This window comes from Mus caroli, chromosome 19 (genome assembly GCF_900094665.2).
Source record: "Mus caroli chromosome 19, CAROLI_EIJ_v1.1, whole genome shotgun sequence".
Lineage (NCBI taxonomy): Eukaryota > Metazoa > Chordata > Mammalia > Rodentia > Muridae > Mus > Mus caroli.
In genome coordinates this window covers 1,897,384-1,911,267 of record NC_034588.1, presented here as the reverse complement: position 1 = coordinate 1,911,267, position 13,884 = coordinate 1,897,384, and the positions used below count along the sequence as shown (strand labels likewise).

The following is a 13,884-nucleotide window of genomic DNA, read 5'->3' as shown; positions in this document are numbered from 1 at the left end:
CCTGGCTGTCCTGGAACTCACTCTGTAGACCAGGCTGGCCTCAAACTCAGAAATTCACCTGCCTCTGCCTCTAAAGTGCTGGGATTTAAGGCGTGCGCCACCACCGCCCGTCAACCCACCCATCTCTTGGGGCCCTAGCTTTTATATAAAAGTCCCCAGAATTCTAAATGTCATACAATCACAGAAACTATCTGCAGCTGGTAAAATCCCTCCCTTGCTAGAGCACAAGACAAATTAGAGTCGGCTGCTGTGAACAGTCTGCAGCAGTCCCATACTCCACATCTGGGATTAAAGTGAAAACATATTCTTGCAATATTTCTGTGTTTTTTAAAGAAACCAACATTTCAGCCATCCTTTCTGCATAGGTCAGTTGGAAAGTAGTAGAGCATTCCTTTCTTCCACTTACCAATTGATCCACTTATTTATATTAGTTATGGACTGTGGGTTCTTGTTTTACTTAATGGAGTTTAATTATAAATATATAATATGTATGTATCCATAAAGTTGTATGCCCTGGTTTGGCAGTCAGAGCCCCTACACGCTGTTTTCTATGCCCTTTTTGATAAGCTCCTCCCTTCTTAACAGGCCGTCTTGCTTCCTGGTACAGAATAGCTCAAGCTTAATCTCCTACAATGAGCTGATTATCTGAGGCTCCTGGAGTGTTTTAGTGGAGAATAGTACTTTAAAAGTCCAATAAGGGTGGGGGCTATGGTATCATATGCCTTTAATACCAGCACTCGGGAGGCAGAAGCAGAGAGGTGGATGAATCTGACTTTGAGGCCTACCTGGTCGATACTCGTGAGTTCCAGAACAGCCAGCACTGCATAGTTGAGACCCTGTCTCAGATCAGGTACTAGCAGTAGTGCTCATGTACCGAACAGGGATGACCTGTGCTGTCTCTCAGCAGAAAGAACTAGGAAGTGCATATACTTGCACACACATGCTCTTATACACATGCACACACGCACATCATTATCATTTCCTGTTTGTATATAGCTGTCCCACCCATAGCACACAGTGGCAACTTCAGTTCCAGCCTAATAGCATAGGGCCTGATCCTCCTTTCTTCCTTTCAAACTCCTTTCTCCAGCAGCAAAAAGCTAGGCCCCCAATTTCCTCAACATTTCTGCTTTCTTGTGCAGTACTCCTATGTGTCAAAGACAAAGAAGAAAGAGGCTGCAAGACAGCTTTTTAAATTATTTCTGTGCCTTCATAAGTGAAACAGGCTGGGTATGATTGTGCATGCCTTTAATCCCAGCATTCAGGAGGCAGAGGATCTTTGTGAGTTTGAGGCCAGCCTGGTCTACATAGTGAGTTCCAGGAAGCCAGGGATAGGCAGAGAGAACCTGTCTCAAAAAATAATAATAGGTGAAATAGGAAAAAATGTATGGTCCTGGTAGTGTTTATATGTGACTTGTCCCAACCCATCCTTTTGTCCTGTTGAAGTTTTAGATGAGGATGAGGGACTGTGGGAAGGAATTAATAGTAACAGCGTCATCCCATTCTTCCAATTGGGTCAAGCCCCGCCTTTCCCTGTATTCCAGCTCCTTTCTTCTCCTCACCAGGCAGCTGACTAACCATGCTTATAAGCCCAGCTTTACCCAGACTTGGAAGCTACTATCCATGTAAAGGACTTAGTTTAACAGGGAACCCTAGTGATGAGCAATCATTTACCGCCTCAAACCTCAGTTATTGTCTTTAAGCTGATGGCCCTGATTAACAGCTGGCACTTTCTAGAGATAGCTCTGCTGTTTCTTATTGTTTGTTGTTATTTTAAATTACCAGACTCAGGAGATCCTCTCACTTCAGCATCACCAATGACTTAGCTAGAAACAACTGAGAGTTGTTTTTTTTTAAGATTCATTATCTTTAAATGGGGGGGGGTGCAGTATGCGCATGTGAGCACTGGTATCTAAGGAGGCAGAAGAGAGTGTTGGATCAGTTGGAGCTAGATTTACAGATAGCTGTAAGCCACCCAATATGGTTCTGGGAGCAGAACTCAGGTCCTCTACAAGACATATGGGCACTCTCAACTCCTGAGCCATCTCTAGTCCCTAGAGATAGTTGTAAAAGTAAGTCCTTGAAAGCAGTAGGAAGGGAGCTAGGCATAGACGTGGAAGTGAAACGACCTTAACAGAATGTCGTTGCCATTGGCTTGCATATCACTTGGGTTTATAATAGTGACAACCCTATCACTGGGTAAGCTGTTTGTGCTGTATTCTTTATTCACAGGTGATGCAACACCCTAATGAGGGTGCTTTAGTACTTGGCCTGCACAGCAATGTGAAGGATGTCGCTGTGCCTGTGGCAGAAATAAAAATCTACTCTTTATCCAGCCAGCCCATTGACCATGAAGGAATCAAGTCTAAGCTGTCTGGTAAGATGTAGACAGTGGGGCTGGAGAAAGTGCTCAATGGTTTATAGCACTTGTTGCTCTTCCAGAGGATCTGGGTTTGACCTCTAGCATTCACATGTTGGCTCACAACCATCCATAACTCCAGTTCCCAGGGATTTGACACCCTCTTCTGACATCCAAGTGTGGTACACACGTATATACGCAGTGTCTGTAGACACCATAAAAGACAGGGGAGCCAGTTCACTCATTGACCTCCATCCTGGGAAATGTGTTCATGCAAGATAAGCTTAGAGATCCCTGGAAGTGATGTGGGGCTGGGACCCTCTGTGTGGTCCTTCCCTCTTCAACCCAGTTTTATTGATTCCTGTCCTCAGCATCACTTAGGATATTAGGATAGACCAAACCAGATCATGGTTCTTAATCGGGTGTTTGTTGTAGATCGCTCCCCAGATATTGACAACTACTCTGAAGAAGAGGAGGAAAGCTTCTCCTCAGAGCAGGAAGGCAGCGACGACCCGTTGCACGGGCAGGTAACTTCCTACGCGGCCTTCCTCACAGTGGATGAGCTAGAGCTCCCTGGGGTTTCCCAGTCTCACTCTGTTTCCTGCTCACTCAGGACCTGTTCTATGAAGATGAGGATCTTCGGAAAGTAAAGAAGACTCGGAGGAAACTGACCTCAACCTCAGCCATCACTAGGGTGAGCCACCCAGGTCCAGGCATAGGACAGCTCAGACTCTTGCTCTAAAGTATGTGGAGAGTGAGTGGGTGCATTAAGACCTTGTGGGGGGTTTGAAAACCCTGTATACTTGGGGTTGCATGATACATCCCCAGAACATCTACTACCACCCATAAGAACCAGCATGTTAATCTACAGGATGTTATAGGCTATAGATTATGCAGAACAGAAAGAAGGCTGTAACCACTTTTCTAGAATTTCAAACAAAGCAACTATTTCTTTAAGGAGTACAGTGCTGCAGACCTTCCCTTTCTTGGTGATTGCTCCAGGTGATGCTCTGTCAGTGCAGAGTAAAGCAGGTCTCTGCGGTATTGTTGTGTTAGAACAGTGCTTGAAAGCTACAGAAGCTCTGGGTTTGATAGTGTGCACTTACATTAAATACAATTCTTACCTCGGACCTATTCCCTGAAATCAACAATGTTTGTCTTACGTCTCCTGACTAAGATTCCTGAGCCCATGGTAAAGTCAGAGTCGTGGACTGAGAAGCTAAAATCTCAGCTCTTTGGTAACTTCTGGCTGATCCTAGAGTTCAGTTCTCCAGAGTAGGGAGGGTCATAGGTACCAAGGGCTTCTCGGAAGGAAAAAGTCTGTTTTATTCTGGTTTTCTCAAGTGCAGGGACAGTCTGCAGACTGATACCCTGAAAATGAGGTTTTCTTCTCATTTGGGGTAAAATTAAGGCCAGCCCTGCTGTGTCCAAGCCTGGCCTCTGGCCATGAAACAGCATTCACAACCTTTACAGTCAGGGCTGTGAGAGAGCCGACGAGACTGCAAGCCCAATTCTCTGCAGCAGTGGCTCAGGAACATTCAAACGGCTCCATTTTTTCCCTGGTTTTCAAGCCCTGTAGGGAAGACAAGTCCCAGAGTCCAAACTTTCCTTTTTTAAACTCTGAGAAAGAAAAGAGCTGTAGGACTCTCCCTGTTACTGTTTTTTCTTCTAACCTTTATCTTTTCTGCTCTGCAATCATGAGGAGGCCCTGTTTACTCCCCCAAAAGTACCTCCTAGGCTTCCTAAGTATCCCCTCCTGTGGCCTTTTCAGTAGCATTGTACCCCACGTATGACCAGAGATTAGTGATAATATCCATCTCCCAAGGCAGCACTGGAAGCTCCAGGCACTTTCTTGTTGTATTTCTGGACACTTGATGATGGTCTCCTTCTGTTCCTGTACAGTCTTCTTTCCCCACCACGAGCACTTTGTTCTTTGAGTTTCTTCCTTGTTGAACTTGCTCTTCCCACTGCTCTCATTCTTAAGTGCAAGTAGTGTTGTTCCCATTCCCATATGAGGTTTAGCTCTTGAGGCCAGAAATATGTGTGACTGAAAACTAACCCTGGTGCCTAAAGTAGAATAAGAAACAGGGATCAGGGAGCCTAGGCTGGGCCCAGTGAACTCTAGTGTCTGAAAATGAAGACTCATCTCAACAGATAACTGACACCACGGTGAGTGGGTGTCATAGAGCAGAGCGCTGCATAGGGACAGTGAGGACACCATGGAAAAGTGGCCTCTGCTGGCAGTGTTCATTGCAGGCTGAGGGGGCAGAGGTGGACAGACTCCAGGTGTGGCTGGTAATTAGGTGGGTTGGCTGTGCAAGAGGACAAATGCTGTTCTGAGATATGGGACGTGGAGGTCCTGGACACTCACCAGCTGGTGCCTGGCTCTGCCAGACAGAGCAAAAGACGGGCTGGAGGTGCACCTCTAGAAAGTCCTGGGGTGCCCTGGAGGCTTTGGAGACATGAGGTGTCCAGCGAGCTGCCCAGGGCTCTGAGAAGTACACTAGCATTGGCTGTCTTTCTGGAGAGAGTGCAGCGTGAATGCAGCTACTGTCTGTCTTCTCTCTCGGTGTGAGGTAAGCTCCTGACACACTCAGACTGACGACTAGTACATGTTACTTGAGAACAATTTGTATATTTTTGTCCCCACAGCAACCTAACATCAAACAGAAGTTTGTGGCCCTCCTGAAACGATTCAAAGTTTCTGATGAGGTATGATGCCTTACTTCCAGTTTCACTCCTAGGCCCTATATGGCCACTAGCCATCAGGGTCATGGGGTCATGATTCCTATCGCTTGCATGCATAGCAGAGCCCCAGGAGAGATGGCATATGGAGAAGAGCATTATGTTTCTTGAAGAGAAAATGAGGGCTTCACATGAAGAGTGTGGTTTCATGGTATTTAGAAACACCTAGAACAGTCATATCTAACCATAATACTTGAGTCTCTGATAAGGGTAGCAGTGAAAGATTTAGCTATTGTTTAATTTGTCCTCATATCCCAAGGGCAGTTACAGTGAACAACATCCCAAGTGTGATATATCCTCATTGATCACCTCTGGGTAGAAATCCCTAGACCCTGGAGGTCCCTAAGTAAACTAAAAGTGAGTAAAGATAGAAAATGTTGAGAAAGTGTTTTTGTCTCACTGTGGGCTGCAAATAAAGTAGCTTACACCTGAATTTAAAGGACAGAGCAGGAAATGGGCTAGGCTACCAGATTGGGTTTTCTTGTATGAGTCCCTGGGAGGCACGCCAGCACTTTGTCTTCCCCCCTGGTGCAGGCCCTGGTTTGGATATTGATCGTAACTGAGGGAGAAAGTAGCCCCACCATGTCCCTGCTCTCAGAGTCTGACCATATAAGGTCACGAAGGTTACTCGAGTACTCGCACTCTGTTAGTCTAGAGGGACAGTGCTGCGTGTCCCTCTAGAGGGAACATTGAGAGCACCAATTGACAGATGGCCTAGGAGACAGGACTTGCTCATCTAACCACAAGTGTTAATAGGGAGACCTCCAGACTCATAGATGTTTGTTTTGCTTACAGGTGGGCTTTGGGCTAGAACACGTGTCCCGGGAGCAGATTCGGGAAGTGGAGGAGGACCTGGATGAACTGTACGACAGTCTAGAGATGTACAACCCCAGCGACAGTGGCCCCGAGATGGAGGAAACAGAAAGCATCCTCAGCACTCCAAAGCCCAAGCTCAAGTGAGGCCCAGAGCTCCTCCCAGGCCACCTCCCAAGCTCCCCTTCCCTCCATCATTATGTCCTTTGCATCCTCTCTCATTCACTCAGAGGATTGTAGCTTTTCATCATCTCCATGACAAGAGTCCTGATAGGAGTCTCTGCAGATCCCTTGACCAACTCCATAGCGTGCTACCCAGCCAGTGTCTGCGAAGCCTGAGTTGCTGCTGAGCCTTGAGTGCTGGTTCACTCAGCCTTGGGAGCTGCTCTCTGAGCTGCAGTCACCACTGACAGCCACTGTGCTTCTTTGCTGCAGGCCCTTCTTTGAGGGGATGTCTCAGTCCAGCTCACAGACGGAGATTGGCAGTCTCAACAGCAAGGGCAGCCTCGGGAAAGACACCACCAGTCCTGTGAGCAGAACGATGGTGAAAAGGGTTGGGAGAGGGACCTGCTGTATTTGGGTTCTCACTTCGTGACCTCTGCTTCTCTTAAATGTCACTCCTTTGGGGACCTACAAAGTATCTGCAGTCTTCCTCCTCTGAGCCCTGCCTGGGAGCTTAGCAATCCAGAAATAAAGTATCCTTTTCTGCTCCAGCCTAGCCTGGAGGCATTCTTCCTGCCTGCCTTCAGGCTACAAAAAGAATCAGGTATAAAAGGACAAAGTGATCTGTCCAGGAAACAGGGGAGAGCAATACCGTGGAAGAATGTACTGTTTAGTGAGTAGGTTTCAGTCTGCCTGCTGAGCAGGAGAGCTGTCTGCTATGGCTCCTAGCAGCTGGTCCTAGACAGAAGCCTGTAGCTGTCAAGCCCTCCTCAGCCTTGGAGAAAGAAGCTGTTCATACCTTTGCCCACAACTAAAGGCAAACAGTCACCATATATAGTTTTAGAACCGAGCTATGATGTGCTATTTAGAGCCATATTTTTCTGTTAATGAAGAAACTGATATCTCCAGTTCTTGCCGTTCTGGCATCAAATGAGGCATAATAATGTGCTCCCAGGGGAGAATACACGTCTTACTCTGCAGTGGCTATTAACTGTGAGGAGACGAGCTGGTGGTGCCAGGCACTCCATCTGTCCAAAGCAGTCTCTGGCTGGCCAGGCTCCTGTCCTCTGTGTGTGTGCCTTCTTCTGGGGCATCTCAGCGACCTTTCTTCCTTCTGCCACCAGATGGAGCTGTCTCCCAGCTTATCTGTTTATTAAAGAACAGCTGGCTGCCAAGCCCACCTAGAACTGTACCACAGTGAGGAAGTGAAAGAAGGAAAACCATGGCCCATGCTAAAACTTGCCCTTGGAGAAGCGTCAGCCTGCGGCTTGCAGATCCGCCTTCCCAGCACCTTTCAAGCAGGTTCATAGTGGTCGAGAACCAAAGAGGCAGCGTTAAGTGTGCTGCTAATATTGGGGCATGACTCAGAACAGCTTTTCCTCACAGAGACCTGCCAGATGACTACAGAAAGTCTCTGTTCTTGTGGATAAATAATTGACCACTAGAGCACTCAGTACCATCTGTGGGAAGAACCCCAGAGCCTGCTAAAGGGAAGGTGATTGCACTGTGCTCTGTGAGTGATGAGCAGTGTGCTACTGTGACAGAGTATTCATAAGGTGTTAACCAAGCCAGTGGCCATGAAGCAGTAAGCATAGAGTGTGGCATACGTGAGTGCTCAGTAAATGTTCATGACCACTAAATGAGTCAGAGGAGCTGTTTAATATGGGGGAAAGGTGCTTCTGCATCGGCAGAAGTTGACTATGTACCTTGTTTGATGAGCCCCTTATTTGGCAAAAACAAACAAGGAAGCCACTTTTAATCCCAGCAGAGGTGGATCTTTGTAAGTTGGGGGCCAGCCTGGTCTACTTACTGAGGCCCTAGCTCAAACAAGGAAACAGAAAGCCTTCAACTGTAAGGGGTGAGTTTTCCAGAGTGAATCTTAACTCCATCTTCCCGCTGACTTGCTTCTTCTCAAGGCTGTTTCCTCATCTGCAACGCCTACATGGAAAACGTGTTCTCTAAAAAGCTATGTGGGAACGCTGTGAGATCCTGTGGGTCAGACTTAAGCAGCGTGTGCTGACTGATAGGCCTACTGAAGTACAGTTCTTTAGCACATCCCATTTTAGAGTTCCAAAACTGACAGACCATGAGTGTCTTCTGCGCAAGTCCTTCAATGCTAGTTCCCTTGGCCAGACGTCAAATCCGCTTTGTCGTCTCCCTGCTGAGATTTCTATTTTGAAGAGCCCATATGTCTGGGTGTGGGTGTAGAACTGTGGAATCCTTTTGATGGTAGAGCAAGGCTGTGCTCTTAACGTGGAGAAAGAACTCAAGGTAGATTAGGAAAAGGTGTGAGTGCTGGGTCTAGGGGCTGTGCACTTGCTGTCCCACCTCCAGAGCCCCTCATCCCCGTGGCTAAGCATGTTTCAGGATCGGGTCTCACTAGGTAGCTCTGGCTGTTCTTCTGGAGCTTACAGTGTAGACCAGGCTGGCCTAGAGCTTACGGAGATCCGCCTGCCCTGCACCCTGGAGTGCTGGGGTTAAAGGCGTGTGCCACCATGCCTCTTTCTGTGGCACAGGGAATAGAACCCGGGCTTTGAACTAAGGAATCGACCAGTGAGCTATGTCACCAATCTTGCTAATGTATTTTCTTTCTTTTCTTAAATTTTACTTTGTGTATGAGTGTTTTGTCTGTGTGTATGTATCCATGTGTGCCTGGTGCCCACAGAAGTCTGAAAAGGGTGTAGGATCTCCTAGAACTGGAGTCACACATAGCTGTGAGCAGCACGTGGTGTCAGGAGCCGACCCTGAGCAACTGCAAGAACAGCAAATGCTCTTAACCCTTGAGCCAGTTCTCAAGACTTGTGGGGTTTCTTAATCTCCCACTCTTAGGCTCCAAACTCTTAGCGGATTCACTTTATTACTACAGAAAGAAAGGATTTCTGCTGATGCACATTGTAGCAGTTGTTGAGTTTTCAACTCTTGAGACTCAAACACACAGTCACAACATAATTTGGTTCTCTGTGCTGGTAAAGCCTGACAGTGCCTCAGGACCCCCACCCAAGCTGTAGTCAGCCAAAGCAGAAGTCTGAAGCTGTGACAGTCGCCCTTCTCCTCCGGGCAGAGGCAGCGCCAAAAGTGTTAGGGATTAGTACTTCCCCTAACATGCCAAGGTCATTGAGCTACAGTGCACCCAGCCCAGCCCCGCCCTGCCCTGCCCTTCAGGTATATTGGAGCAGGAACAAAAATTTCAGGAGTCCTGAGTTTGTTCCGGTTCTTCTTTGTCACGTGCCCTTAATGCAGCTCCTATAGAAGTGGGGAAGTGGATGTCCCCAGAAGCTTCCATACTGCCATGAAGACAACTCTGTAGCTGTCTCAGGGTTGACAGTCATGCAACCTTGAAGCCACCCAGTGGAAGTTCTTGCTGAACCCCCCAGAGTGAGCTTCCACCCTAGGTCCAACCAAGCAGGGCTTTTCTGGATTCTAGACTGTTAATATTGGTTAGTCTGTGTGATGTAAATAGACTAAACACGCACTCTGGAGGCAGCCTGTTCTGTGTGGCTGTGAGTCGTTACACTGGTCATGCCATTTCAAGCTCTGATGTTACTGCCTCTAGCTCAGGTGTGTCAGATATGTCTTGCAGATGGTTTTAAGCTGTGGTTCTCCACAAGGGATGGTCTGCCTCTCAGAAGACATTTGTCATTGGTTTGAGAAATTTTAGCCCAACAGGAAGGGCTACTACTAGCATCTAGAGAGTCAAAGACAAACTGGGGACACAGTTGGTGGAGCCCTAAATGTTACTCCAGGTGGAAACACCCTGGCTTTTAGTATAGCATAGGGAGGGTTTTCCTTGTCGGTTAGTTCACCCAGTGGCATCCTGAATTAGCCTGCCATTTCCAGTTATGTATATTTTACAAAGAGAAAAAAAAAACTTTGAGTAGTTGAGATTAAATGAGATACCCTGAATATCTTCTTCACCCTTTGGTTCCATAGAAGAAAGAAATTCTCTGGGGCCAGTGCCTCCCTGACTCCTGTACCCTATTGCCCATAACTGGCTGTGATGCTTGTCTGGCCAGATTATTAGCAAATATGAATGATCTTGTTTGTCCATCTGTGTCTGCCTAATAAACTCTTCACGTTTATGAGAAGTGCTAATAAGACAGTGGAGAATTAATTCACGCCTGACAGATTCATATGGGACTTTTTTTTTTTTTTTTTTTTTTTTTTTTTGCTTAATATATTGTTAGAGGAACCATTTTCTGGATGCACCTACCAAGCAAAGGCATTTAACTACTGTTGATGTCTTTAGTCTCAAAGTGAAAGTCTGAAACTGTGAGAGTCTCCCTTAAGCAGAGACAGTGCCATGTCTTCTTGATGCAAAAGTGTTCAGATCTTATAGATGCAACAGAAAACCACCTAACATCGAGCCCCTTCGCCCTAGCAACATAGCTGAGAGTCAGAATGTCTGGCTCTGAACCAGGTGTGGTAGCACATGCCTTTTGTCCTGTACTCAGGAGGCAGACAAGTGACCTATTGAGTTTTGAGGCTAGCCTGGTCTACCAGAGCAAGCTCCAGAACAGCCAGGTCTACACAGCAAAACTTTGCCTAGAAAAACCAAAAAACAAACGAGTGGAGTTTTTAGTTCTGCACCCTGTGTATCATTTACATAATGGGTTTTTTTTAATTGTTGTTATGTATAGGCTAGAAAAGGTATTGAATCCCCTTGAACTGGAGTTACAGGTGTCGTGGGCTACCTGACCTGACGGGGGTGCTGGAAATCAAACCCAGCAAGTTCTCAGCCAGTGATTACTAAGCTGTCTTGCCAATCCATACTTGATTGTTTCCTGAAACAAACTGGCCTTTCTAAGGCTGAGTTTTCACAAAAACCACCTCACACACACACGCACACACACGCACACACACACCCTTCAAAAGGTGAAAGCCCTAAAGGCTGTATGAGGTTGAAGATAAAGTAAAAGTATTTTAAGCTTCTGGGGAGACCTAATAAACTAGAATGCTAGTCACTTGGATTATGGAGGATGGTGATGGTGATGATGGTGATGATGGTGATGGTGATGATTTTGATGATTTTGCAGATGGAATTGGCTGCTTTAGAAAAAGTCAAATCTACTTGGATTAAAAACCAAGATGACAGCTTGACTGAAACAGACACTTTAGTAAGTATGGTTTTGTCTCTTGCCTTGATCACTTCAGGTTGTCTTTGTACCTTTAAAAACATAGGGAAAGCCAGGTAAAATAGTGCTCACCTGCAATCAAGGGCACAGGCTGGGGGCAGGGAGGTGGATCTTTGCCTAATGAAACACTGTTGATTGATAGATAGACAGACAGACTTGTTCACATTCAGAGAGACAGACAGGAGAGAAGAGATTCATTTTAGAAACATGTTCAGGAAACCTTGAAATGTTGCCTTAAATCTGTGACTTGTGAATGTCCTGTGTTTCCTGTCCCCTGAAATCCTTACCCTTGGAATGGAACCCATCTTAGCAATCAGGTCCTCTCCCAGATTAGTAAACTAGAAATGTCCCCATTCTGCCCTAAGTAGAACTGACCAAATGCTACTTTGTATTTTTTTACTGTCACCCTCATTTACTTCTGAAAGACGATGTCCAATGTCTGGCCCTGGAGAGCCACTCCTTCCCCGACTCTGTTGCCTTATCAGTATTCAGGAAGCTAGTGGCAGTAAGTCTCTGAGGGACGCTGGTCAGCTTCTCCTCCAGGAGATGCTAGAGCTGGCTGGGAGTGCAAGCCACACCACAGGAAGTAGAACTGAACCAGCTGGGTACTGCCTCCTAAGCCTTTTAACTGTTCCTGTGCACCTGCTATGCTGAACACAGAGACGACATCACCTGTGCAAACCTGGACAAGGCTGGATGGAGGTCCTGGGATGAGAGGTTCTCTGAGTTGGCCACACTCATGGAGTACCTGGAAATGTGCCCAGTGGCACAGGGAGCTAGACATTAGAGGGGAACTTTACAAAGTAGATTTTGTCTGGGACAATCACATGGCAAGACCTTTTAGTGGTTGAATTGAATCCAGTAGTATTTAGGCTTATGTTTTCTATCATAACTAACCACTGCATTGCTCATCTTGAAAACAACAAAGCATTGGGTCTATCCAAGACTAAGCCCTACTGCACCATTACGTCATCACTTCGTTGTTGAAATAAACTCCTCTTTCCCCATTGCTACACATGACCAGTACAGTGATCTGTCCAAAGTGAAATTTCAGTTACATCACTTCCTGATTCTGACTCTCCAGTGACTGACCAAATCTCAGACTGAATCTTAACTCAGTGTCCAAGAGAGAAGGCAGATACCCAAAGCATACATACATAGCATACACACACACACACACACACACACACACACACACACATACATACATACACACACACATAGCATACACACACATAGCACACATAGCATACACACACACATACATACACACATAGCACACATGCCATAGGATTTTCTTACCCATGTGGAGGTCAGGATACTTAGTAACTGTGGGAGTGGAAAGAAACAAGTGATGGTTCAGGTGTGTGGCGTGTTCTGTCTTGATCCAGCTAATGGGCTCTGGGGCTCTGTTTATATTAAAATTTAGTTCAGGCTAGGGATGTAGCTCAGTGGTAGACTTTTTTTCTAGTATGTTTGAGGTCTTGGGTTCCATCCCCAGCCATACATATTCAGAGTTGGAGTAGGGAAATCACTCAGTTTGACAGAGTACTTGCTTAACATTCATAAAGCTGGATGTAGTAGCACGTGCCTATCGTCCCAGCATACAGGAGGCAGTATAGAGTAGAGGCAGGAGGATCAGGAGCTCAGAGCCAGACTAGGATACATATGACCATGTCTCAATCAAGGTTTTTAAATCAAGTTTGTATTTTAGATTTGAGTACTTTGTAAAAGTTACTCCTCAAGGAATGGATGCTTAAAAATATTGAAGGGTAGGCAGGAAGATGTCAGTAGGTAATCAGGCTCTGGTGTACTTGGAAAGCAGTGCTTGGAGAGGTGGGGGAGTGACTGGGGAAAGAGTCCCAGGGATGGCGGAGCCTCAAGGCCCCCTGCAGCAGGGTGGAGCCTTTGGTGCAGTCTGAGTCACATCCTGGTGTGACTATCATTGTACTTTGGGAAGACACCCTGGTCCGAGCCGAGCCGAGCCGAGCCGCAGCACTGTCTGAAGAAGGCAAGGCAAAGCTCTGACCCAGAGGGTGAGAGGAAGATGGGCCTGAGAGAGCCAAGGAAGATGGGGTTGACGGGAGCACATGGCATCAACAGGGGTGTGATCAGCAGACTAGAGCCCTGTGCTCCCACTCAGCATGCTTCCAGGGCTCTGTGGAGACTCCTGCAGTTATCAAGTAAGAGGTAATATTTTTTGCCACCTTTCTTGTGGCAGGAAATCACTGACCAGGACATGTTTGGAGATGTGAGCACAAGTCTGGTTGTACCAGAAAAAGTCAAAACTCCTATGAAGTCCAGCAAAGCTGATCTGCAGGGCTCCGCCTCTCCCAGGTACCCCAGTGAGGAAGGACACAGGCAGCTGACCCTGCCGCCATACTCAGTACCAGCTACATATTACGGGGAGTGGTGGGGCTGATGTGGCTTTGGGGTTGAAATGGCTATTAACCCCATTCTTGCTACCATCAGCAAGGTGGAAGGAACACACACACCTCGACAGAAGAGGAGCACTCCCCTGAAGGAGCGACAGCTCTCCAAGCCCTTGAGTGAGAGAACCAACAGCTCTGACAGTGAGCGCTCTCCTGACCTGGGCCACACCACACAGGTAATCTCCGGTTCCTGCAAGATCAGGTCCCCTTTCTTGGATTTCAGTCTGTTTCTCTGACAGCT

At 46.8% G+C, this 13,884-nt stretch overlaps 1 protein-coding gene across 1 annotated transcript in view; it reads left to right on the top strand.

The window, feature by feature from the left end:
• Positions 1 to 13,884, top strand: part of Pacs1 (phosphofurin acidic cluster sorting protein 1) — a 126,994-nt gene that overhangs the window by 102,190 nt on the left and 10,920 nt on the right. Inside the window, exons 5-13 of the mRNA XM_021151452.2 lie at positions 2,233 to 2,377; positions 2,795 to 2,886; positions 2,973 to 3,053; positions 5,012 to 5,071; positions 5,900 to 6,060; positions 6,353 to 6,446; positions 11,113 to 11,193; positions 13,433 to 13,548; positions 13,684 to 13,819. Of these exons, the coding sequence (XP_021007111.1) occupies positions 2,233 to 2,377; positions 2,795 to 2,886; positions 2,973 to 3,053; positions 5,012 to 5,071; positions 5,900 to 6,060; positions 6,353 to 6,446; positions 11,113 to 11,193; positions 13,433 to 13,548; positions 13,684 to 13,819 (966 nt within the window). The remainder of the gene's footprint in view (positions 1 to 2,232; positions 2,378 to 2,794; positions 2,887 to 2,972; positions 3,054 to 5,011; positions 5,072 to 5,899; positions 6,061 to 6,352; positions 6,447 to 11,112; positions 11,194 to 13,432; positions 13,549 to 13,683; positions 13,820 to 13,884) is intronic.